Consider the following 26,816-nt stretch of genomic DNA (forward strand, 5'->3'; position numbering starts at 1 on the left):
CAAATCCACAAGTGGATTCATAGTCCAGTATAGGGAAGTAACCATAATTTTGGTCTAGTCGAAAGCAAACAACTGTCACTCTGTCTGCAACTGAAGCAAAGTACATTAAGGCAGCACACGCATGTCAAGAAGCAATATGGATTTGTCAACTTTTTGTGGACATTGAGATAGAAATGTCAAAACCGGTTCCCATTTTTTGAAGACAACCAGGGATGTAGGACCAAACACATCAATGTCAACTATCACCTACTGAGGGACAATCAAGAGCGAGGTGTTATTGACATTCAATATTGCCCGTCAGAGGAGATGACTGCTGATGTACTCACCAAGCCTTTGTTGAAGGAACGTCATAATTATTTCCAGAAGAAGCTGAATATAATTAGACAAACATGCTGTTGAGAAGGGGTGTTGGAAAGAACAACAGCATGGTTGCTTATAAACTGACAATACTGTATGCACTATACCTATCTATGGAGCAGGTGGCGCTGTAGTGTTATAGTGTGTTATCTATGGTAATGTAATGAGAGGAAGTGTTTGCTTTCCCCAGTGTGTTTTTCTATGTTCCTGTTTCCTGTTCCATGATAAAGACATGCTTTAAGATATGTTCTGCTAATCCTCCATAAAAGCAAAGCTATTGCTGCAAACAAGAAGCTTGCAGCGCATGATTTCAATACTCTGCACAACACTTAGAACCCCCAAACATTATATATTCTTTTAGCAGGGGCCCTAGAATATAAAAGGGCGGTCCTTGCAATTTTTTATGTCACACAGTATTTGTGCAGTGGTTTTTCAAACGCATTTTTTTTGGGACAAAATACACTTTATTGAATTAAAATTAAAAAATGCAATATATAACCCATTTTTTTATAAATATTAAAAACTATGATATGCAGAGTAAATAGATACCTAACATGTCATGCTTTAAAATTGCATACGCTTGTGGAATGGTGCCAAACTATAGTACTTAAAAATCTCCATAGGCGACACTTTAAAAATGATTACAGGCTACTAGTTTAGAGTTACAGAGGAGGTCTAGTACTCAAAATATTGCTCTTGCTATAACTTTGCGGTGATGTGTGGTGCGGACACCGTTTACATATGTGGGCATGACTTGCCTATTTGTTCGCCACTGCACGCAAGCATGGGGGAAAAGGGCTGCTTTACATAATTTTTTTTATTGCATTTTTTTTATTTTTTACACCTTTAATTTTTTTTTTTGACCACTTTAATTGCTCTCACAAGAAATGTAAACATCTCTTGTGACAACAATAAAGCGTGACAGCTCCTCTTTATGAAGAGATCTGGGGCGAATAAGACCCCACATCTCTCCTCTACAATGAAAAGCATCAGATCAAAAAATATCCTATTGGTCTAATGCTTTCCAAAAAAAAAAAAAAAGGCTTTGTTTACCTCGGCTGTGAACCAGAAGTGACATCATGACTTCACTCCCAACCTCCTAGGCCTCCTTGCTATGCCTCATGGGACTTGTAGTTCTGCAACAGCTGGAGGTCCGCTAATTGCATATCCCTGTCCTAGGCCATAGAGATGAGTGGAGGCCATCTTTGCTCAGCTAATCTCTATGGCATGGCCAGCCGCTGCCACCGCCAGATTGGTTCCCGAGCTTCCCGATGAGCCATTTAAGCCAGAGAATTACCGGAAAGTGGAAGAGGGGGGTGCCCACTACTGCCGCTTCTAAATCCAGTGGCTAATTAGTAGGGGTGCAACGGATCGTCATTGATCCGCGATCCGTACGGATAAACCTCCGCGGATCGGGACACCCGCGAGCCGCGGATCGCTCTGTGGCCTCGGCCATAGGAAAGGCCGCGGCTTCGGCCTAGCTCCGGAGACACACCCGGCGCCCGTTTACCACGTGATCGCTCCGTCAAATGACAGAGCGATCACTTGTAACAAATCGGCGTCATGTCATGACGCAGGTTCCTCTCTCCCCTCTGTGTACTGATCTGTACAGTGGAGGGGAGAGTTCAGATGGCAGCAGTGCCAATACTCTGCAATGCCCTGCCAATACTCTGCAATTCCCTGAGAATATTCTGAAATGCCCTGACAATACTCTGCAATGCCCTGCCAATACTCTGCAATTCCCTGAGAATATTCTGAAATGCCCTGACAATACTCTGCAATGCCCTGACAATACTCTTCCATACCCTGCCAATACTCTGCAATACTCTGCCATACCCTGCCAATACTCTGCCATACCCTGCCAATACACTTCCATACCCTGCCAATACTCTGCTATACCCTGCCAATACTCTGCTATACCCTGCCAATACCCTGCCAATATATCTGCCAATACCCTGCCAATACTCTGCCATACCCTGATAATATATTATTACAGTGGGGGAGATTGTGGATATTACAGTGGGGGAGATTTTTTTTGTCTATCCTAAAATGACCTGAACCGTGACTCCTGATCCGTGGAACGATCCGAACCGTGAGTTTTTTGATCCGTTGCACCCCTACTAATTAGCTTTTAGCAGAAAGAGCAGCGACTGAGGAACATTTTATTGCTGGGGGGGGGTTTGCATCTAGCTGCACCCATAACCCCGGTATTGAACTGTAAATTAATTATGTATTTTCCCAGTTAGGTGGTCGGCAAGTGGATATGCTCCGGGGAACAGAGTGGCATGGCAGGGAAGAAAAGATGAGTATGTACTATTGGTGGAACCACCATTATAGTGAACCTGATGCTTTCCTTGTATGGGCTAAGCACAGGTTCACTTTAAGTATAATATTCATTTTAATTTTAATTCCATACCTGGAATTTCATAAACGTGGAGACAGACAGTAGACAGCAATTTTGGTAGTTCTATTGTGACATATTTATTCTTCATTCTTTGTCCTTACATATGAACTAAAAACATCATAACTAGTAAAACGCTTGGAAAGGAAAATGTGGTCATATTTGATACATAGGTTTGACCTTGTACTACAATTTTGTACTTATAAAATTCAATAAAAACTATTGAAAGCAAAATGCATATTTACAGAAAACCCTTATATAAACATTCTGTTCCAGTGCATGAAATTTTATCAAAGACTAACAAACTAATGGCATATTTATTTTGTTCTTAGAATGTTAATACAAAGTAGCAATTTATTATTACAGCATATCTCAGGATTTAAAGATTAAAAAAAAGGTCAATTCAAGTACAGTACATACATCAATATTTTGCAATATAACAGAAAGGCTGATGTCAGATGGGCGACCTCTGGCTGCTAGTGACCCTGCGTTTTTTTGATTGGTTGCAATCAGGAGTGGCAGGATCCACTAGGACAGGGATATGCAATTAGCGGACCTCCAGCTGTTGCAAGACTACAAGTCCCATGAGGCATAGCAAGACTCTGACAGCCATAAGCATGACACCCAAAGGCAAAGGCATGATGGGACTTGTAGTTTTTCAACAGCTGGAGGTCCGCTAATTGCATATCCCTGGACTAGGGAATCACTCCCTTGCTAGAGATCGAGATTCAGCAGCATTTGCAATGGGAGGGGGATTCGGTTGCTTCAGCTGACAAGGGCGAGATTCCAATTGGGAATAAACAAGGAAACCTCCTAACAAATCTGATGCTGTTGATTTTGTCGCCCATCTGACATTGGGCAATGGCAGTGACATTTTTAACAGACAGAAAAACAAACCACATAAGGTAATGTAGTCAAATCTGAACTGTTTTATAGTCCTTTTCATACAGTGAATCACGTTCCTCATCTTTAATCTGAAAGTCAGGTTTTATCTGCTCTTGTCCTCCATTTGCACGCCTTGTCATTATTGTACGGCTCTTGCCTATTATATGGAGTAGCAACCTATAAGAAGATTTAGACTTTCTTCTCCTAAGGCAAATGTCTTGTGTATCTCCCTTACTACCCCAGTTGACTGGCTATCCTCGGTATAACACTAATATGATTGGACAGCACAACCACAAAAGACACCCCAGAGCTGGCGGTGCAATACTTTCAGTACAACTGAAACTGACAGCTAAAAGAGTTCTAGCTTATAGGTTGTGAAAGTATGGCATCAATTAAAGCGTATCTAAACCCAAAGACAAAAATGTGATAAGTTGCATCTACCAGTGCTTAAATGTGGTAGCTGCATTTGTTTTCTTTGTTTAGGCTTTTTTTCCTTTATTTTCATGTAATGGCCTAGCCAGTAAAACATCTCCTGTCTTAAAGCGGAAATAAACCTATCCATTTACCAGTTTTAAAAAACTGTTTAATTTCCGGCACCTACCAGAAATGTAACACTCTCATTGGTTGTGCTCTCAACCAAACTGTCAAACCATCCAATGGCTGGTGTCATAACTGATCACATGTGCAGCATCATGGCAGATGAAGATTAACCACTTCCGGACTGCCACACGCCGATATACGTCCTCCCTATGAAGAGGAGTATCGTTGTTGTGGCAGCAGCTAGTTGCCATAACCCCAGTATCCTCTTCTTCAGCGGGCGGTCCAGTTTCCGATAATAGTGGTCTCTGCGGCGGATTCGCCGCAAGATCACTTTTATCGGCGGCAGGAGAGGGCCCCCCCTCCCGCCGCTCTCCGGTGCCCTTCGCTGCTTACCAGAGCCATCGGTATCGGCGGAGGCAATCAGATGCTTCTCTTTCCTGGGTATTTTCTTCTTTTTTTTTTTAATTGTATATTAGTGTAAATATGAGATCTTTTTGACCCCAGATCTCAAATTTAAGAGGTCCTGTCATGCTTTTTTTCTATTACAAGGGATGTTTACATTGCTTTTAATAGGAATAAAAGTGACACAATTTTTATTAAAAAAATAAAATAAAAAAGGTAAAATAAATAAGAAAACAAATAAAATAATTTTTAAACACGCCCCGTCCTGCTGAGCTCGCGTGCAGAAGCGAACACATACGTGAGTAGCGCCCGCATATGAAAACTGTGTTTAAACCACACATGTGAGGTATCACCGCGATCGTTAGAGCGAGAGCAATAATTCTACCCCTAGACCTCCTCTGTAACTCAAAACTTGCAACCTGTAGAATTTTTTGAACGTCGCCTATGGAGATTTTTAAGGGGAACAGTTTGTCGCCATTCCACGAGCGGGCGCAATTTTGAAGCGTGACATGTTGGATATCAATTTACTCGGCGTAACATTATCTTTCACAATATAAAAAAAAAAAATTGGGCTAACTTTACTGTTGTCTTATTTTTTAATTCAAAAAATGTACTTTTTCCAAAAAAAGTGCGTTTGTAAGACCGCTGTGCAATTACGGTGTGACAGAAAGTATTGCAACGACCGCCATTTTATTCTCTAGGGTGTTAGAAAAAAAAAAGTATAATGTTTGGGGGTTCTAAGTAATTTTCTAGCAAAAAAAACTATTTTTAACTTGTAAACAACAAATCTCAAAAAGAGGTCAGTCCTTAAGTGGTTAAACAGAGGCAAAGATGGCAGCTTCCTTGGCTGAAAACGATAGGGCGTTTTACTTACACTTTAAGGCCTGATCACAATGGAATGCGCATGTTCCCATGCATTTCTGGTCCACTCTAGTTTTGAAGCCTATTCGTTTAAATGGGCTGCAAAACTCACTGGAACACAAAAATGTAGTGCGAGCACAACTTTTTTTAGAACGCACTGCCACAAACCACATGGCACTGTGGTACTATGCAATTTGGTGTTGGCAATAGGGCTGCATTTGTGAGATGCATTTGGGGTGCCAGTAACCACTTAACTTCTGGGAGATTTACCCCCCTTCATGACCAGGTCATTTTTAGAGATACGGCACTGCGTTACTTTAACTGACAATTGTGTGGTTGTGCAACGCTGTACACAAATGAAAGTTGTGTCATTTCCCCACATATAGAGCTTTCTTTTGGTGGTATTTGATCACCACTGGGTTTTTTATTTTTTGCGCTATAAACAAAAATTTTGAAAATTAAAAAAAATTAAAAAAAACAATATTTTTTACTTACTGCTATGAAACATCCAATCCAATAAGAAAAAAAAAATCACATTTCTTCATAAATTGAGGCCAATATGTATTCTGCTACATGTTTTTGGTAAAAAAAAATCCCAATAAGTGTATAGAGATTGGTTTGAGCAAAAGTTATACCGTCTACAAACTATTATATATAAACTAAAATTTTGTTTTCATTTTTTTTATACTATTAATGGCGGTGATCAGCGACTTATAGTGGGACTGCGATATTGCAGCGGACAATAACTGACACTTTGTTGGAACCAGTGACACTAATACAGTGATCAGTGCTAAAAGTATGCACTTTCACTGTACTAATGACACCAGCTGGGAAGGGGTGAAACATCTAGGGTGATCAAAGGGTTAAATGTTTGTCTAACCAGTGTTCTTGTGTACTATGTGTGCTGCTTTCACTAAGGGATGTGATGGGTTTCTTTCCCTGCTTTGCACGGAAAAAAAAACATCACATCCTCGCTAACAGGACAGAGATCTGCATTGTTTACATTGGCAGGGAAGGGGTTAACCACAGGGGCGATCAAAGGGTTAAGTGTGTCCCTAGGTCAGTGATGGCGAACCTTGGCACTCCAGATGTTTTGGAACTACATTTCCCATGATGATCATGCACTCTGCAGTGTAGTTGAGCATTATGGAAAATGTAGTTCCAAAACATCTGGGGTGCCAGGATTCGCCATCACTGCCCTAGGGGGTGCTTTCTAACTGTGTGGGGGATGGACTCCCTGGATGAAAAGAGCGATTTGTGTTCCTGCTTAGCAGGAACACAAGATCACTCTATTCATCCCTGTCAGAACAGCGATCTGCCTTGTTTACAATGGCAGATCACTGTTCTGTGTCTCTGGGGAGGGATCGTGGGTGGCTGGTGTACATTGCGTCCGCTGGACCCGCTAATTAGCTCCCCCTGTGGCCAATCAGCGCGCGCCCCCCACTGGCTATTGCACGGAATTACATACAGGTACGCTGTTTCGCACAATAGAGCCGACCTGCCACAGTATATGAATTGCGGCCGGTCGGCAAATGTGGGTAAGTACACTACCAACTGCCCTTCACCCCGTGTAATGGAGATGAATAGATACAGACATATTTGTACTGCATAATAGGAGAACAACCTAGGGTGACATCCATGATTCCCTCCATAGATACAGTAGAGGAATGACGTGGACATCTAGAAACAGGAAGTGTGTTATTTGCAGGGTTACCAAGCAAAAATAAAGCAAAAGAAGCTTGAAAAGAGAAAATGAATGCAATCGCCGCACTAAGCACTAGTGATCTGCAAAATCTTACATTTTTGTTTTTGAATGTAGATACACCAAGGGAATTTGTGCTGGCTCTGCTGGCTGCCAAGGAGATTTTCTGCTAGAAGCTTGGCTGCCGCGCTGAATGAACGCTGCGTGGGAAACGTGCACAGAACGCAGGTTTTCAGCACCGCGCTCAGGTGTGAACAGGGTCTCATTCCTGATCTGCATGCTTATCCCAAGTCAGAAAGTATTGAAGCCAAAAGATCAACATGACAGTCAGGCAATTCGATTTTTAAAAGGGGTTCAGCGGTGGCAGCCTTGTCTTTGTATTTCTCTAAATACAAATCATCTTTACAAAAATCCGCTGTGACAGTCCCAATAAAGTGAGAGAAAATCCCTCGTCAACTTCAGCTTTTCATTTTAGAAGATATATGAAACAAGCATAGCCCTTGATGTTCACCTCTACTGTGTAGAATCGATGTGATGCTGTAGCCCCACATCAGATCTAAGCTCGAGAAACTGAGCAATCTCAGTCTGCTCAGGGGCAGGCGCAGCCGGCTGCAGCTCTCAGCCAGGAGCCGAGAGGCGGAGCCAGCTGTCATTCAGGTAGCCGGGTGGATCCTGACGATATCGTCGGGATCCTTCTCGAGCCTGGAGAAGTTCTGCCCCATCAGCTGATGGTGGACAATAGCCCACTATAAACTGTGGGTGACAGGAGAGCAAAAGTAAGTGCACTTCTATGACCCACAAGAGAAGTACGGCCCAAAAAATGGTTTGGCCATATTTCTCTTTTAAGTGCCATTTTTAATTAAAATGATCACACAGCATATACCTATTATCATTTACAATTAATTAGAGATCCATACCCTTTTGTATTGAATGGTATTGTAACTGCACTGTCTCCTTTTTTATTATAAAGTGCTGTTGGCCTTATATAAATCCTGTATAATGAAAATTATAAAAAGGCTTTATTTGTATGCACTCATACCTTTTATCACATAAAAATTTTAACATTTAAATGTTCTTCTCTTTGTGAGGTTATTTCACTTCTATGGCATATCATTGCTGAATAGATCTGAATCAGGAACAAAAACTTCTTTTGATCCATTGGAATCTCTCCCAGCTGTGCAACTCTTGATGTAGATGTGTTGATTTTCAAATGCAGTAGCATATAGCAAGTAATCATTGATTGTGTAATAATATTCTAATTACTGAAATGTGATGAACTGTGGATTCTGATTGGTTACTAAGAAATATATGAAGACATTTTATATAGACACAGAAGTATAGTAGCCAACAAGCTGCAATGTAGAAAAGACTGACAGAAAATGGCTCTATAGCACCACATGGTGGTCAAACCGGTTATTAATAGTCTATTTTACACATTTATTTAAACTATAACTACTCTGACATTCACAGATATGACTAGGCGTTATTATTATTATTATTATTATTATTTCAGGTACTTATATAGCGCCATTAATTTTATGCAGTGCTTTACATATACATTAGGCATGATGGGAAATGTAGTTCCTGAGCAACCGGATGGGCCATAGTTTGGAGACCTCTGGCTTAAAAGATAAGTTCACCTTTTTAAAAAAATAAAATAAATAAATGCACATCTTTTTGGCGGTAAAAAAAATTTGCATTTACTTTGAGCCTGTAAAACATCGCACCCACGATCAGCAGATCGCGGGTGCCACACAGGACTCCTGCAGACTGTCAGTGTAGCTGTCTGCTCGTACCTCATACGGACAGGCAGATACACAGAGGGGAGATCCCCCGCTTGCTGTCACTAGAGGCAGCGGATTGGGCGCCAGCTGCAGGAGTGGAAACATGTAACATGTTCCCAAAGGTGAACTTATCCTTTAGCCCTCATGCACACAGGCTGTTAAAAAAACGTTATGAAAATGCCAGTATCTTTGCAGTGATTTTTTTTAACTTTTTTCAGCGTTTTTCAGCGTTTTTGCAATAGCGTTTTTGAGCGTTTTTCCGCGTTAGCGTTTTTGAGTGTTTTTTTTTTTTTCAAATTTTTTTTTTTTTTTTTCAATGGATCAAAAACGCTAAAAAACGTTGGTGAATGACGTTTTTGAGCGTTTTTCAGCGTTAGAGCGTTTTTACAGCTGAAAAACGTCTCTCAGAACCCACTGGTCCTGGGTTTTTTTTACAGCTTAAAAACGCCTATGCCACTTGCAGCTCAAAAACGCCTAGGTGGACATGAAGCCATAGACTAACATAGACAGGCCTTTTTAAGCTGCAAAAAAAGCTCAAAAAAGCAGCTGTAAAAACGTCCGTGTGCATGAGGACTTAAAGTGGCAATAAAATCACATTTTTTTTTTATAAAATAAAATAAATGCAGTCTGTTTAAATATAAGTAAAATGTGCCATCTATTCATCTCTCAAATGCAATCTTTTTTTTCTGCTATGCTTAGATTTCCCGTTTTAGGGCGGCTACATTTGTTCTCTATGCCCCCTATGTAGCCACCCTCTACCGCTCACCCGCGAGATGGACTACACATCTATGTACATATATATTCAGTGCTATGGGAATTGTAGTACGCATAGAGAGGAGCATGTGACCAGAAAAAACAGGTCCTGTAGGGGGGAGACGCATCATCGGAGGATCGAAAAGAAAAAAACAGAAGCCTGAACATAATAAATGGTAGAAGGCTTTTTTGAAAAAATGGTAAACTTGATATTTTAGAACAATTGATGTAATAAAAATAAAGATCAGTGTCACTTTAAGTTGTCCATACACTGAGAGAATTCTTTCATTATGGCTGCTATACAGTACAGATGGACACATATGCAGTGCCAGCTATTGTATTCTGACAGCCAGTGGCTGTCAGAATACTTGAACAGGGGCTGCATCTGTTTGAATGCAGCTGCTGTTCGCCCATCGATTTTCCACACGGCTCCTTCGATTTTTTAAAGAATATTGTGTGGAGGATTCCATCAGGGACCTATCACAATTTACTTGGGGTATGGCCAGCTCTAGTAATGTATCCCTAATTTGAATATCAATACATATATACAATACATATATTGTTAATCCTCTAATGCCGTGTACACACGGGCGGGCTTTTCAACCGGACTGGTCCGACGGGACGAATCCGTCGGACAATCCAACTGCGTGTGGGCTTCATCGGACCTGCAGCTGACTTTTTCTGTCAAAAATCAGACGGACTTTAGATTTGGAACATGTTTCAAATCTTTCTGACGGACTCGAGTTCGGTCGAAATAACCGCTCGTCTGTATGCTAGTCTGACAGACGAAAACCCACGCTAGGACAGCTATTGGCTATGAACTTCCTTATTTTAGTCCGGTCATACGTCATCACGTACAAATCCGTCGGACTTTGGTGTGATCGTGTGTAGGCAAGTCCGTCCGTTCGAAAGTCCGTCGGAAGTCCATCAAAAGTCTGTCGGAAAGGCCATCGGACCTTTGATGCTGAAAAGTCCGCCCGTGTGTACACGGGATAAAATGTTGGAAGCAGCACAATGTGTATTGTCTGCAGATTGCCTAGACCACAGGAATTCAATAAATGCTATCATGGGAGTGTCATTAAAGTGGCCTGAAATGAAACCGAAAACAAAGCATATCCTTCTACAGAGTGTACTTGCCCTGATCCAAAGCACTTTGTGTGATTTCTGTCTCCTTCCTCTGCTATCTGCATGGATAACTACTGACAGTCTATGCCTACACCAAGCAATCCCAGGAAATGCCTCCCCCAGCAGAGCACATAACATGTGATTGACAGCCTCAAGTGTGCATGTTTCCCTATGAGACTTTGTGGAGGGGGTATGTCCTTTCCCCCACTCAGGTCTCAGATTACACTCAGCTCCCTGCTATATGCTGTGCAATGTGTGATATCAGATCTCTACCCCCAGGCTGCTGAATCTCAGAAATGTTCTGCTAAATGTGTGCTTTAGGAAGCTGTAGAGGAGAGGGGTCTGCAGATAAACAGATACAACTTATGTAGAAGAATTTGTTTAGGCTGGTCCCTTCAGTGGGTATATAATGAAGGGTTTACAACCACTTCAAGATAAATGTTCAAGGGCCCAGCTCAGGTTATAGACAGCTTTGAAAACATTAACCTCTCCAAGGTAGCCTATCCTACAAGTAACGTTCTTATAACTGGGCTTTTGCAAGACTGCGTCAACATACAGATAAGTGCACCCCCTAATGCTACAAGCCTGAATGTGAAATATTACCAGAAAAATATGGCACAACGAGAACAATAAAACATTAAAACATGTTGAAAGATGTTTGGCCATGCATAAACAGAAGAATGCTTGCTGAACATATACAATAGTCACTCTGTATGTTTAGTGACTAATATGTCACATTGATAGGAAATTGATAGAAATGTGATTTTTTTTTTTTTTTTTTTTTTTGTCACAAGTAATTTTCCTTTATAGAAAGTACGGTACTTGCAGCATATAACATTTTTTTTTTCCCAAGAAAACACAAGTGCATACTGAAGTGATCATATTTACAACAATATTTTGTATGACGTGACAATCCCGTTCTTGCTGAGCAAAATTCTATAGGAAGGGTGATGTATGAATTTGCAGGGAAATGTCAAAGTTGGCTCAGTCATTGTCATAGATGCAATCTGTGAATAAAGAGTACAAAAACATCACAAATGCGTATTTGTCGGTTCCATCAACTAACCATACTGTCCGAAGATGTTTCTGTTATAACCCCTAGTATCAGTGATAGTAAAAAGCAAAAATAATAATATCAAACACCCTGGAGTACAAAATAAAACTTTGTCTCAAAACAGTTTTCGGCAATTTCAGTGCAATGATCTTGCGCTTAAAGGGCTGAGTGATATTCTAAGCTGGCCAATCAGCAATTTTACCTAAATACTGATACCGCCTTTGACAGAGACAATGTGACTGACATAGCTGACGGCAGTCACATTCAAGACATTAGAGTTGTTTTGTAATGTTGAAGATGTCACTCATCCTAGGTACTACTTTACTTCTAAGGATTGACCAGCCAGCCCTATGGTAAATGTAGTCACCCTAAAACTCAACTCTGGGCATTTTTCTTTTATAAAATGGACCTCCAGCAGCAGCTTTAAGTTAAAAAAAAAAAAAAAGCAACACGCTGCAATACTCACCTTTAATCGGGAGCTGTCCCCTGCAGTACTTCCTTTTTACCACAAGATGTCCACAGTCCAGAGTTGAATGGCATCTAGTGGCATTCAACCTACAAGACTAGGACATCCAGTAAATGCAAGTCATCATGAAATCCTATAAACACACCAACACTTTCTCTTGCATCAGCAACGTGACACTGTGTGGTTGATTTAACACAACTGGAGAGTTCAGAATCTGGTGTAGCTGTGCATGGTAGCCAATCAGCTTCTAACTTCACCTTGTTCAATGAAGCTTTGACAAGAAAACCTGGAAGCTGATTGGTTTCTATGCAGAGCTGCACCAGATTTTGCACTCTCCAGTTTAAAGCTGGATACACACTATACAATTTTCTGTAGATTTTTTTCCTCCGGATTTACCAAAACCATATATTATGAGGTCAAACCTTAAGAGTTTCAATTTGCATGCAATCAGGCAGGCCCTTGCACTACATGGTTTTTGGTAAATCTAAAGCCTCGTACACACGGTACAATTGTTGGCCAACCGAGCGTCTGATTTTTGTCAAAAGGGCGTGTGCCAGGAACTTGTCTTGAATACCAATGGTACACAATTGTCCTGCCACAAACACGAAGGTAGTGATGTACTACGAGGAATTTAAGCTCTTGAGCGCCACCCTTTGGGCCCCTTCTACTAATTTCGTGTTTGGTGAGCATTGATTCCGAGCATGCGTGTTTGTACTTTCGACTTTTGTGTGACGGATTTGTGTACTGACCATACAAAAATCTGACGTCAAACCATTGTCCGCCGAAAATGTACTAGCCTGTCATCTAGGGCTGGGAGATTTTCTTAAAAAAAAAATGTACGATTTTCCTAAAAAATAAAAACTCGATTCCCAATCTGAATCAAGTTTTTTTTTTTTTTGTGGACACCGCGCCGGTCCCGAGGAGCTGCGGGCAGGAGTTTTTAGGCGAGGCCGCGGCTTCGGCCTTTTCCACGGCATCCGGTCTTGCGGACTAGGCCGAAGCCGTGGCCTCGCCTAAAAACTGTTGCCCGCAGCTCCTCGGGACCAGCGCGGTGAAAAAAAAAAATCGATTTGCTTAAATTTTGAATAGATTTGACCTCTCAACTCGATTCAAGATTTAAATCGATTTTTTTCCCCAGCCCTACTGTCATCCAACATTTGTTGGCCGAAAGTTGGACAACAATTTTTAAAAGGAGCGTACTAACGGTAAGATTTTAGGACAACAGTAGTCTGTCAACAGACAATCCCCTGCCAACAATCGTACCGTGTGTACAAGGCTTTAAAGAGGGAGTCCCGTGAAAAAAAAAATGTAAAAGTCAGCAGCTACAAATACTGCAGCTGCTGACTTTTAAAATAATGACACTCACCTGTCCCGGGGTCCAGCGATGTCGGCACCCGAGACCGAATCGTCCCTCGGTCCTCAGGTGCTGCCGCCGCCATTCTCTGTAAGGGAATCGGGAAGTGAAGTGCTGCGGCTTCACTTCCCGGTTCCCTACTGCGCATGCGCGAGTCGCACTGCGCTTCCTAACTGGTCCCCGCTGTCTCTGGGACCCGTGTGTGTCCCAGCAGACAGCACGGTGGGGACGGGAGGGGGCCTAGACTCCCGTGGGAGTCTACGTCGGAAGTGGGTGCAAATACCTGTCTTAGACAGGTATCTGCACACCCCTCCCTTCTGAAAGGTGCAAAATATGACACCGGAGGGGGGGGGTTCTGAATAGCGGAGGTTCAATTTTTGTGTGAACCTCCGCTTTAAGGAAATCAGACAACAAAAGTTGTATAATGTGTATGGGGGTCTTAATAAATCAACTCCAGTGTCTCTTTAGGCTGGGTTCATACTATTGCGAATTGGATGCGTTTTTACGCATCCAATTCGCAATAGCAATCGTTTTGTTTTTTTTAAACAATAAGCTTTTATTAATGCTTAGATTACATTAGTACAGTCATATTAACATTTGTACAATATATAGATTTTGACCGGCTCTCTATAGAGCCGGTTCACATATCTCCGCCCCGGCTCCGATGCGAATTTGCGTCTTTTGGTCCATTTCAGGTCCGATATCAGGCAAACATTTGGGCTGAAATCGGACCTGAAACGGTAAACGGGGACGCACCGGACCCCGGCTAGGAGCCGCATGCGGCGATGGTGTGAACCCAGTCTAAATATATTCACTGCTCTTCTATGACAGCCACAGCTTTCTCAGAGTGGCTACTCACTGACTACTGCTGAATTCTGCATAGAAAATGTTCAGTGAGTTCTGGATCCATTCATCTACCATATTTTTATATACCTGTATATGTACGGTATATACAGGTGCATCTCAGAAAATTAGAATCATCGCTGTGAATCATCGCAGTCACTGGTTTGGGGAGCCATGTCATCTGCTGGTGTTGGTCCACTGTGTTTTATTAAGTCCAAAGTCAGCACAGCCCTCTACCAGGAAATTTGATGATATTCTAATTTTATGAGATGCCCCTGTATAGGTATGTACTTGTTTGTTATGCATATGGCCGTAAGCAGTCTTTGTTTTATGTTCATTGTGAATCCAAAAATTTCTGCACTGATTCTAAGGACTGTAAACATTAATGAATTTACCTTCTCCAATATCGTCATAAATTTCCCCATCATCACTGCAATAAAGAAAATACATGATGTAATATTATTAGTAATAATAATAAGTCAACATTAAACATTAAAGTATAACTAAAGGCAAAACTTCTTTTAGTTTTAAACAGAGTGGAGAAGGAGTAGAACCTCTGTCAAGTATTTATTGCTGTCAGTTCCCCCATTAGGGAGATTCACCCTCTCTATTTATCCTATTTACCATTGAAAGTAAAAGAAAATCCCACATTTTTGGGTGTCCCCAGAAAAGTAATTGAGGGGAAATCTTCCAATGGGGACACTAGTTCTGGTGACCTGGGAGGCCCCAATGGATTCATTTAATTTGCAGGGATTTCCTCTCACTTCCTGTTTGGCTATGGGGCAGGAAATTAAGGTAAATCTCTGCAATGGGAAACAGCCTGTTGTGCGCCCACCTGCAGCCTGTTGTGCGCCCATCTGCCCCCTCAGTGCAGCTCACCAAATAACTGACAGGGGTCATAACCCTCCCTTAATCTATGCAAAACGGAAAAAAAATGTTTTGCTTATAGTTCTACTTTAACTAGAGTTTGTACATTTCCTTATTAGCCAATATGTTTAATTACCAACTAGATTTATGAGTCATATAAAGGTTAAAACAAATGTAAGCCCTAACTCGATGACATTTAGTTTGCAGCAGCATTGTTCTGTGTATCATAAATAGCTGTTTTCTTTTTTTTTTTTTTTTTTTTTTTTTTTTAGAGCATGGTGACAAAGGCGGAATGCCATGCGTACAAAATGAGCATGCGCACTCCCACTTCTAGTCTTCACTAGAAGCAAAAATGGCAGGGTGACAACACAGGAGAACAGGGACAGGGGGTTGTCACTTTATAACAGGAAGTGCCTGCACAAAGACCTTCATAGAAGGATGACCAGATATTACCGTATTTATCGGCTTATAATATGCGCCGGCATATAACACGCACCCCAATTTAAGAGGGAAGTTTCATGAAAAAAAACTTTTTTGTGTGCCCATCTGCAGCCTGTTGTGCGCCCACCTGCAGCCTATTGTGTGCCCACCTGCAGCTTGTTGTGTGCCCATCTGCAGCTTGTTGTGCACCCACCTGCAGCCTGTTGTTCGCCCACCTGCAGCCTGTTGTTCGCCCACCTGCAGCCTGTTGTGCGCCCACCTGCAGCCTGTTGTGCGCCCACCTGCAGCCTGTTGTGTGCCCATCTGCAGCCTGTTGTGCGCCCACCTGCAGCCTATTGTGCGCCCACCTGCAGCTTGTTTTGTGCCCACCTGCAGCCTGTTTTGTGCCCCCCTGCAGCCAGTTGTGCACCCACCTGCAGCCTGTTGTGCGCCCACCTGCAGCCTATTGTGCGCCCATCTGCAGCTTGTTTTGTGCCCACCTGCAGCCTGTTTTTTGCCCATCTGCAGCCTGTTGTGCGCCCACCTGCAGCCTGTTGTGCGCCCACCTGCAGCCTGTTGTGCGCCCACCTGCAGGCTGTTGTGCGCCCACCTGCAGGCTGTTGTGCGCCCACCTGCAGGCTGTTGTGCGCCCACCTGCAGGCTGTTGTGCGCCCACCTGCAGCCTGTTGTGCGCCCACCCGCAGCCTGTTCTGCGCCCATCTGCCCCCTCAGTGCAGCTCACCATATCTCGGATGAGTCACATACACAGTCCCACCTCCGCCATCGGCACTGGACCAGCTCCTGTGATAGACAGAACACTGCTCCAATGCCGGTGGCAGAGGCGGGACTGTGTGTCAGAGAGCCGAGTGGAGAGGAGATGACGGCTCTGTGATTTCCAGTGGCACTCGTCACCCCCCTTCCCCACCGAGGTACGCTGTCGGCGTATAACACGCACCCACGATTTTCTCCCTCTTTGCTGGGGAAAAAAGTGCGTGTTATACGCCGATAAATACGGTAGTTGAAAAAGATTAAAGTTGACTTGAAATTGCGTTGTCATGTTAAAGATGAGATTTAATATCTGGATTTACATTTGCTTTAATGATCATAAAAAGTAGAACAGGCACAGCTTTTCAAGACACTACACAGAGTATATAATTTTTTCAGAGGATGAAGTTTAAAGGGCTTTCCACTTACATCAGCAAGTGGCCCCTTTGTTCAGTCTTATCTATGGATTACTTATTATTTTACCACCTATACTGTTGATAATTGGTAGAAAAAACAATGAAAGCATACTTACTGATCAATTATATTGCTCCTTAATACGTAACCATCTGCAAAGCAACAGATTTTGATTATGACACTGAAAAACAAATAATGATTCCTCCTGTATTGAACTGTATTGTAATTGTACTGTAATGTCTGCTGTGCAAACTACTGGCGCTATATAAATCCTCTATGATAATAATAATTAAAGTAGAACTATGGCCCCCACTAAAAAAATGTGCAGCAGCACTAAGACTGTGTCAGGAGCGTGTAGCACTCCTGATCCTTCACAGCTGCTGGCCTCATTCCAGTATCCTGGTTTTGTTTGTGATACTTTCTCTCTGCCTGTCCACCGGCAAGGTGATTAATGTGGACAGTCTCTGGGTGGAGACCAAACCTGATTTAAGCCAGCAAAGCCCGCAGTCTCATGCTTGTGATATTGTGTTAGTAACACATGCTACAAGCTCTCGGTTTGTCTGTCTTTCTCTGCTGTTTGGATTCCCTTGTTGAAGATCTTGGATCAGATATTGACTACTCTCTGAACTACGGACTGACTGAACTGCCTAAAGACTATGGATTTGACCTTGACTAGTCTGAACCTTGCCTGTCTTGTACCTGGTCTGTCATTGAACCACTCTGCCTCTCTGCCAATCGCAAGCACCTGTTTACTTTGCTTAGTTCGCACCTGCCCCTGTGTGGTGGTCAGGCACTATAGCATTGTATATAAGTCCTGGGGGCAACCGAGTACCAGTAGGCCTGCTTGCCTTATGGGAAAGGGGGCTGTTATAAGTGAAGAACACAGAAGCCAGCTGTAGTGTCTGACCACCTGCATTAGGGGTAAGCATGACATTCTCGGTGCAGAAATAGCAGTGGGACAGTCTCATGTAATGTGTCTCCAGGCTATGGCTGTCTTCTGAAGCATGTCCCCAGTCTCCAGCAATAACTATAGCATAGTTGCAATATCTGATTATCTCCTGTTGCGTATGTTCAGTCTGTAACGGTTTTCTGTAGTATTACATTCACTGATTATTTGCGGCCCTTTGGTGATGTCAGGGGCCACACTTGAGGCCAACTATATGAAGTAAGTTGACCACCACCTGCTTAGATGCTCCCTTCGGGGAGCAAAGGAACATTACCCTTTACTGCCAGTCATAAAGTCACTAACGACTGGTATTGAACATACACAGAAATCACCCGTCGCACCAGGCTTTGGGGAGACATAACAAAATCATACAGAGCACTCTTTTTCATTTGTGGGAAGCAGTCAGCAATGCTTATCTACAATAAGCAATGTGACAAAATCTTGACAATAACCCATTTTAAAGTATATGTGACCCCTTCATTCTTTTTATAAGTGATCACATAACCTCAGCTGCCTAGAGGGCTCAGAGAGCTAGGGATGGAGAAATAGCAGTACACTGACCTTCACAGTGAATGGCTTTGGGATCGTGTCAGCACAAGTCGGATCACTGGAGGACAGGCAGGCTGTTCTCCTAGCACAGCCAGAAACCTAACCACACTGGGTTTGATGTATTTTCATGCCTAGCCTAGTGTTGTCAGTTAGAAATAGTAAAGCATGGGGGACTTCACACATAGAAAGCAATACAAAGAACAGGATACTTTTTAACACAAGTACATGGTACAACAGGAATATGAAATGTGTAACATATTCTTTAAGGGGTATATATCATGTGACCTTTATGTACTTACATTTGCCCTCATTATTTCTACACAGAAGCGTTGAACCACTCGAAAGTTGTAGCACATCCAAGGTTTCTCCAGCCTTCAGAGGTAAGTCTTTGGATCCCCATTTCTTCGTTGACAGATTTAACACTACCTGGACTGTGGAGAGCACCCGGATATCTCCTGTGAACTGCATAAAAAGACCTTAGTGGGTTACATTGTTGACCACAAATAAAATACAATATAATAAAGAAGCTAGCTGAATTATTGCATGGTGTTTATAAGAGAATTAATGGTTGCTTTTTTTTTTATTTTAGGTTTTGACACACATTATTAATTTGCATGTCTATCAAGTTATATAAAACCTAATCTTTATTGTTCCATAAATAAAATCTTTTTTCAAATCATCTAATTTGTGTTTTTTTATTTTACTTTTTTTTTCATACTTTATTTTACACATTTATATTTACATCCCATTTTGTCATGTATCAGCTCTCTAGATCCCATTGTACTTTTTCCTATTTCTCTCCAGCATAGTTTATTTTTCTACTTTCCAAAACGTGCTCTGAATTTTCGATCTCGCTTTTTTGTAGCTGATCCTTCTATCTAAGGTTCTAGTCAATGGATGTTTTCTATAAATTTTGAATTCTCAAGTTTCAATAAGAACAATGAAATAATAAAAAAAAGAGATAGAAAATTTAGAGTAAGTTTTGAAAAATAAAGTATGCTGGAGAGAAATAGTAAAAAGTACAGCATGTTCTAGAAAGATTATAAATATTAGAAGGGGATTAAAAAGTCACATAAAATGCACACTTGGTCTCTTTGTAGAGTTTGTAAAGTCTTTTAATAAATGGTTTTAAACAGATTACACTATGTGCTGCTTTGAGCTCTATTTCTTTGGGATACAATCCATTGATATACTGTATAAAAGAGTGAAGTGCAGCCGTACCTCCGAGGATGAAGATTAACCCTTACATGGGTAGGTAGTGCTTTTGATGGCACTAACATAATCAAGTTAAAGACCACCCAAGAAGGTGAGTCCAGGTCTATTGGGTGTGTGTACCCGGAGTACACATACATGTACAAGTATTACACGGAGAGTGTTCACAAGTCAGTTCATGGATAATGGCTTATTTGGAAACAATTTACATACGTGGAAGATTACATTTGTATTTGAGAGTCTGAAGAAAGTGTGTATACAAATTGGCTGAAACGCACAAGTGGACTCTTATGGTTGATCATAGATTAAATACTTATATGTGTTTGTTAAGCATCTGATTGAATACAGGCATACCCTACTTTCAAGTCCACAATGGGGTTTATTTACTAAAGCTAGAAAGTGCAAAATCAGGCTCACTTCTGCATAGAAACCAATGAGCTTCCAGCTCATTACCAAAGCTTAATTGAACAAGCTGGGGTTAGAAGCTCATTGGTTTCTATGCAGAAGTGAGCCCAATTTTGCACTTTCTAGCGTTAAAATAAGATCAATAGTGTACAGGCATACCCCACTTTCAAGTCCACAATGGGGTTTATTTACTAAAGCTAGAAAGTGCAAAATTGGGCTCACTTCTGCATAGAAACCAATGAGCTTCTAACCCCAGCTTGTTCAATTAAGCTTTGGTAATGAGCTGGAAGCTCATTGGTTTCTATGCAGAAGTGAGCCTGATTTTGCACTTTCTAGCTTTAGTAAATAAACCCCATTGTGGACTTGAAAGTGGGGTATGCCTGTACACTATTGATCTTATTTTGTGTGTGGTGGGTTAGGAATGAGGGATCAGCACTAACTTAAAAAAGGCACAAGTGCTGCCTTTTTGTGTTGGGTAACCCATTAGACCATCTGTTAAGCCAACCATAGAAGGAGCAATTTCCCTTGGGTTGCAGGAAATAAAATTGTTCAATTCCACCATCAACACAGTAATGCTGGCCATACATGTTCAATCCTCTTGTACAGTTTTCCTTTAGATTTACCAAAAACCATATAATATGAGGTCAAAACTAAACAACTTTCAATTGTATCCAGTTAGGCAGATCCATGCACTACATAGTTTAAGGTAAATCTAAAGGAAAATTGTACAAGAAAATTGAACATGTATGGCCTGCCATACTGTGTTAATGGGGGAATACCTCCTGCCGTCCCCGCTGGGAGAACACAGTGATTATTGCTAGTGGCTATAACATCATAGAATTATGATTCCATAATGTATGTCCATGGATGTCATGCTCATGAGGTTGCAACAGAATCCAGTGGAGGCTTCTATTCCTGAGCAGGAGACCAGTTTTACACATAAAGGTATTTGACTCGTTTTACTCATTTTAAAGAGTCCATTTGCTTTGGTAAGAGTTTCACTGTACCACAGGTGGCGGAGCACATTGGGGGGTTGGTGTCTTCAACTATAATCAATACTGTGGCATCCATCAATTTGAATTATTGATATTTGCACTATTTGGGACTGTTGATGTCACTTGCACATTTATTTGGGCTTTCCTTTTTTCACTTTATTTATTCATAGGAGTAATCATGGTCATTTCATGAAGGTTTGTTTTCATAAATACTTTTAGCATGGCACTTTTTGAGAATGTTACTGTTTTACAACAGTTGTATCAATGATTCTACCAGCAGCTCTATAAGCTCCCACAGCGCGATTCCATTGTTTTCACACATTTTATATATATATATATATATATATATATATATATATATATATATATATATTATATATCTCAAACTTTGAATAACAACTCAGTAAGTTAAAAGAATACTTGTAATAAACTCCTCTAATTAATTGATTAAAGGCCTATTTACACCATATGCATTGGGCTGTACCGAGCAGCCTTGACCGATCCAGTCCCAGCCCATAGACAGTCAAATTGGCCTTCTTTCCTATTAATTCATTTCACTGAAAAAATGACGCACTACACCACATATATAGAAAACATCTGTTTCACCAAAATGTTACCTTAAATTTTTTCCTGAAATCCTTCTCCTCTTTTTCCAGCTTCTTAAGAGTCTTGTAATCTGGTGACCTTCCCAGAGTGTCAGTCCTTTTGCTCATAAATAAACTAAAACACATGAAACTATAAATGTAATATTCTGCCTTAGCAAAAGGTACATTAAATAGTATGAATGCTCGGCCCTAGACACATTTCTTTCATTGTGATTAGGGAAGACTAGGTTAAGCTTTGAAGATCAGATGTTCAGGAATCTACTGAGATCATCCAAGTCTCTTGAAAAAAATCATACCTGAAGTTCCTTGTAAGAGAAGAGACATGATAGTTACTTCCCTGGTAGGCCTTGTCTCTTACCTTCCCTCCGCTCCAGTGCTGAAGCCGCTGTAAGACTCTTTGGTATTCTACTCTTCTGGGAGGGCCCGTGTCCCTAGTTGTGTACCGTGGTTCCTGGTACTGACCTCTTAGTCATTACAGGACTCATTGGTGATTAGTGGATCAGACAATGGAGGCCACCGCATGCGTCAGTTAAACACAGGCAATCCAAGTAGTGTCAAATACCAAAGCACTGCAATGAAGAAGTGTAATGGGGTTGATTTACTAAAGGCAAATAGACTGTACACTTTGCAAAATACAGTTGCTGCAGAGCTTAGTAAATGAGCAGAAGCTCTGCTGATTTCCATCATCCAACCACATGCAAGAAAAAATGCTTTTTTTCTTTTAAATTTCCTTGCAAGTGATTGGATATTCTTTGCCAAATGAAGCTTTAACTAATTTACTAAGCTCAGGAGCAACTGCACTTTGTAGAGTGCACAGTCTATTTGCCTTTAGTAAATCAACCCCAATGGCTCTTATTTTACAAAGAACTTCAGATATCATTTTTAAGAGACGGACACTTCTCTTTGGAGCAAACATGGAAGAAAATATACAGTTTTTTCTAAAATACTAGTTGCCTGGATGTTAGGCTGACCATCTGGCTTTTATCCTTCTTGAGTCACTAGAATGGAATAAGTACAGTTTGTATGTCAGAAGTCTTAGGATGCAATTTTGTTTTAGGTTAGTGATTCTCAAGCAAGTTGGTGATTATTCAAGTAAGAGGGTCAACATGACAGCCAGGCAATCAGCATTTTTAGATGAAGAGGTCAGCAAGGGCAACCTCCATGTTTCTCTTCATTTCCAGTCTGGGAGCATTAAATACAGATCTTAAAGGAAGCCTTTCATAACAAAAACATGGAAGCTGCCACTCTGGGACGTTTCTAGAATTGTGAAAGACCTGAGGCACACAAAGGTGGTGAAGTTTGTGGCAAGCAGAAGCAGTGGGTGTGGCAAAAGTTGCACCTTACAGTGGGAGAAGCAATAGGGGTATAGTTAAACTGAATAGGAAGCCACACTTGTTGCAGTACTTGTGCCCACAAAATATTCTTTAAAGTACATGTAAAGACCATACATATTGTGGTATTGGGGGTTATTTAGCTTCAGTGTAGAGCTTACCAGTGAGCTGAGTCTACGCCAGATATGCAGTTTAAGGGCTTTTTTGGCCCATGTTTATTGAAGTAAAAGAAAAACAGTCTATCCAGGATTCCCATGCAGGGGTTTCTTCCGCAAAGCAATAATGAAATAAATGGAAAATACAGAGCCACCTGGCTCTCTGGTCAGCACTGCTGTTCAGGTGTTGACCTCGGTCCTCTTGACCTTGTAACTGTGTCCCTGTTTGGTACCCACACTGTACCTCTGGTGACACTCTCTCTTACAGCTTCCTGGCTTACGTTATTGCCACACAGCTGCTTCAGGCATGTAGCCTAGGCCTTAGGTCTGCTCCTTAGAACAAAAGGGTTTCTTTGAGTTAAGCTCTCTCCTAGCTTACTCCTGATCAGCGCCTTGCTGCTCTGTCACAAAGTGCATCTGCCTCCTGCAGACATGCATGCTCTGGCTGCACCCATGCAGTCTCTGACTCCTGCAGAGTAATGAGAGTCCATCTGACTCCCATGCACAGACGTCCTGTCTGTCGGGTGGGGCCCTGAGCCACTATGAATGGGACACCTCTGTGCCAGCCATTAGCTGCATAGGCCCATTTCTTTTTCCGGGTATGTTTCCACCAGCACTTCACCTTGGCACCTCTGTGCCAACTATCAGCAGCAGGAGTTCTAATCTGCCCAACCTTTTCTCTAAAGGGGCACTCCACCCACATCTTCTTCCAGGTGTGCTTCCACCAGTACTTCTTCCTGAACCGTGGGCTCCCACTAAACTCTCTATCCCTTCTACCTTCTGGCCATGGGATCCTCCCTTTCTTTTTTTCTCCCATAGACCTACTCTCCCAGGACTGTTGGGGACCCACTTCCATGAAACCTGTCAGGGACTGACCCCCTCACTACCTGGCGCAACACTGAACAACAACATCCGTTTCCCAGGTTCACTAACCCCTGTGTGGTTACCCTTGGCAACCAAACCATCTGAGATCAACACCACATCCTTCTGTTTAACCTCAATTGCAATGTTCCACAAGGGGTTATTCAACTCAATATTATCATTGTCATCAGGACTTCTTGTCACCTTGTTTGCTAGGACAGTGTCTATGGAGGGATCATCTACAGGCAGGCAGTTATTCCCTATGGGACATATCCGCAGTTTCACGTTGCCCCCTGTTGTCCAACACTCCAATAGCGACTGTCCTACCAACGTACATTTTTCGCCACATTTTTCCACATCTCTTTAACCATTTCTGTGTCCATTGGTACCTCAACCTGCACCTTCCTGCGAGTGATGGATTGAATTCCCACTACTGCTGCGTCTGTTCCGGGCCCTTTCTTTACATGAGGTCCAGCGGGTGAGACAGCACACACGCCATGTACCAACCACTGCTCAGCTGCACCTCAGCAGGAATGCACCACACCAGCAGGAATGCACCTCATCACACCAGCATACGGAGAGACTTCCACTATGTCTATCATTTCTGATTCCTCAGTTCCCCTGAGCGCCTTCCACACACATTTGCCGCTGGAATCACTCTCGCAGAGAACTGTGACACCACTTTCCACAAAATTAACCAACATTGCAGTAACCAATTTTTATCAACATTGCTTAACATCGCCTGTACCACCTGTCTCCACTGATTGGTACTACGCAGTACCAGGTCACCCATCTGCGGTGGATACATGCAGGTGTACAGCGGAAAGATTTTCACCAATTCCAACAACATCTCAGTTATTTCTAGACATGCTACATCTAAACACAGAACTCTAGGGACTTTTCCCTTACAAACGACGTGGAGGGGCTCATTTGCTAAGGCTTGAGAGGCAGAGACACTCAAAGAGACCTCCACCCAGGCAACTGACAAAGCTTGCGGCTCCCCATGAGCACCGCAAAACACATGTGTCACACTCATCCTCTCATTTTCTGCAACACTGAGCCCTTCCAAGTCCCTATCCATTATCCCACCATCCTGACACTCAACATTACTCATCTCTTTTGCTGTGGACAAAACCTCTGCTATGTATGCGCCCTTTTGAGATTTTTCCAACTGGAGAGACTTCTGTAAAAGCCAACGCACCTGTGTCTACTGGCACTACAGCCTCTCCATTTGTCACAGCAGCAATAGTGTCTACCTTAGTATTACCTTCAGAAATTTCTTTCCACCATGCTAACACCTTTATGGCGAGACTATCCCAGTCTATCCTGTCTGTGCTCCAGTCACCAGTACTCCGCAGTACTGCTCCCTCTGCCCATGGAGACACAGGTGGACAGAGTGGTTTAGCAGCAGGCATCCTGCACCAGTCACTGTCAACCACATCAGATTGTGATAACTCATGCTCCATCATTTGAGCTATTTTCCCATTGTGTTCCACCTGAGCAGTATCAGAGCTGTCCTGGAGCCCCGCCGGCTCCAACACTGGGAGTCCTTGTGAGATTTCCAGGGACAACTCTGTGGCACTGCCTGTGGTTGCCATGGGAAAACCTTCATCATCAACATTTTCAGAAATACATTCCTCATTATCATTCCTGACTCTCATAGGCTGTCCCAGCTCATTACCAGCTTGAGCCTGTGGGATATTTATTATATCACTTTTTGCTTTATAAGACCACTCTCTCACCCGCCGGGGTGGCTACACAGTCATCCTGGGAGACCTCAAGCTCAGACACCATGAGCTCCTGGGAGGTCTCCAGGGACAACCCTGTTGCACCTGTCATGGTTGCTAGGGGCAATGGCACATATCTCTCAGTGGTTACCCCTGACATATATACTTCAGCAGTGCACTCTGCTGAATCAGTCCTGTCCTCTGCACAGAACCATTTTCCCTTTTAAATACCAACATAGAGGGAAATGTATCACCATTTTCAGAATTGTTAGTACACACCACATCATTATGTTTAGCTTTAACCCTTGTCTCTCTGCTACAAAGGGCATTGCACGGAGACAATTCCTTAACAGTCCTCAAGCTTGCTGCAGGTTCAGCTTCAAACTGTGCTTTGCTACTAGACAGGGTATTAATTTGCATCAAGTCTCTAGAGGCAGATCTTCTCACTGGACTTAGTCTCCCTCTTCACAGGGAATAGTCCCACGACCAGTCTCTCTCACATTTGTAACAGTCTTACCACACCAGTTGACAAGTGTGGAAAGCTACAATTGAGGGCGGTGTCCCTTCTTTGCTGTGCTCTTACAAGCTAATGCCCAGACATGGACACGGGGCAACATTGCATCCTTCTTGGATTTTCCAACATCCCCTGTAGGCCAAACAGGTTTCCTGTTCCCAGGGGTAACAGCAGACCCACACACATGGTCATACCCCTTGCAGGATGCTGGATACTGTGCCCTCTTCTCTGGGCTGACCACTTCACACAAGCAGCCTTTCTTGTGCTCTCTATCACCCCCTGCAGGCTGAAAAAAATTTCCTTCATGGTTGCCAGGGGTGACAACAGATACTTTTGCACAAACCTCTTCACTCAGAATTTGAGCCACATCTCGGCTGTAGCTCCTCCTTTCTGCAAACAGACTTTCTCCAAGTGCTACGGGAGACCACATCCTCCCTGCTGAATTTTTCCAGCGCTCTCTAGATTGGATTGCTCCCAGGAAATTGTCGTAGTCATCTCGGTTATAACACATCCCGCGGTACAC

At 42.4% G+C, this 26,816-nt stretch overlaps 1 protein-coding gene and 1 long non-coding RNA gene across 4 annotated transcripts in view; both read right to left on the bottom strand.

The window, feature by feature from the left end:
• Positions 1 to 2,813: 2,813 nt before the first annotated feature.
• Positions 2,814 to 11,607, bottom strand: LOC141132753 (uncharacterized). Its single transcript, XR_012242961.1, has 2 exons — positions 3,455 to 11,607; positions 2,814 to 3,314 (listed from the first exon to the last, which is right to left on the bottom strand). It is a non-coding gene; the product is annotated as an uncharacterized lncRNA (long non-coding RNA).
• Positions 11,608 to 11,634: 27 nt separating this feature from the next.
• FYB1 (FYN binding protein 1) overlaps positions 11,635 to 26,816 on the bottom strand; it is a 213,102-nt gene continuing 197,920 nt past the window's right edge. For all 3 annotated transcript variants that reach the window (XM_073621587.1, XM_073621568.1, XM_073621577.1), the window contains 5 exons: positions 21,718 to 21,820; positions 18,788 to 18,950; positions 17,112 to 17,145; positions 14,923 to 14,957; positions 11,635 to 11,817 (listed from right to left, as the gene is read on the bottom strand). In XM_073621587.1, the coding sequence (XP_073477688.1) occupies positions 11,795 to 11,817; positions 14,923 to 14,957; positions 17,112 to 17,145; positions 18,788 to 18,950; positions 21,718 to 21,820 (358 nt within the window). In that variant the 3' untranslated portion in view covers positions 11,635 to 11,794. The remainder of the gene's footprint in view (positions 11,818 to 14,922; positions 14,958 to 17,111; positions 17,146 to 18,787; positions 18,951 to 21,717; positions 21,821 to 26,816) is intronic.

Source organism: Aquarana catesbeiana, linkage group LG01 (genome assembly GCF_042186555.1).
Source record: "Aquarana catesbeiana isolate 2022-GZ linkage group LG01, ASM4218655v1, whole genome shotgun sequence".
Classification (NCBI taxonomy): Eukaryota; Metazoa; Chordata; class Amphibia; order Anura; family Ranidae; genus Aquarana; species Aquarana catesbeiana.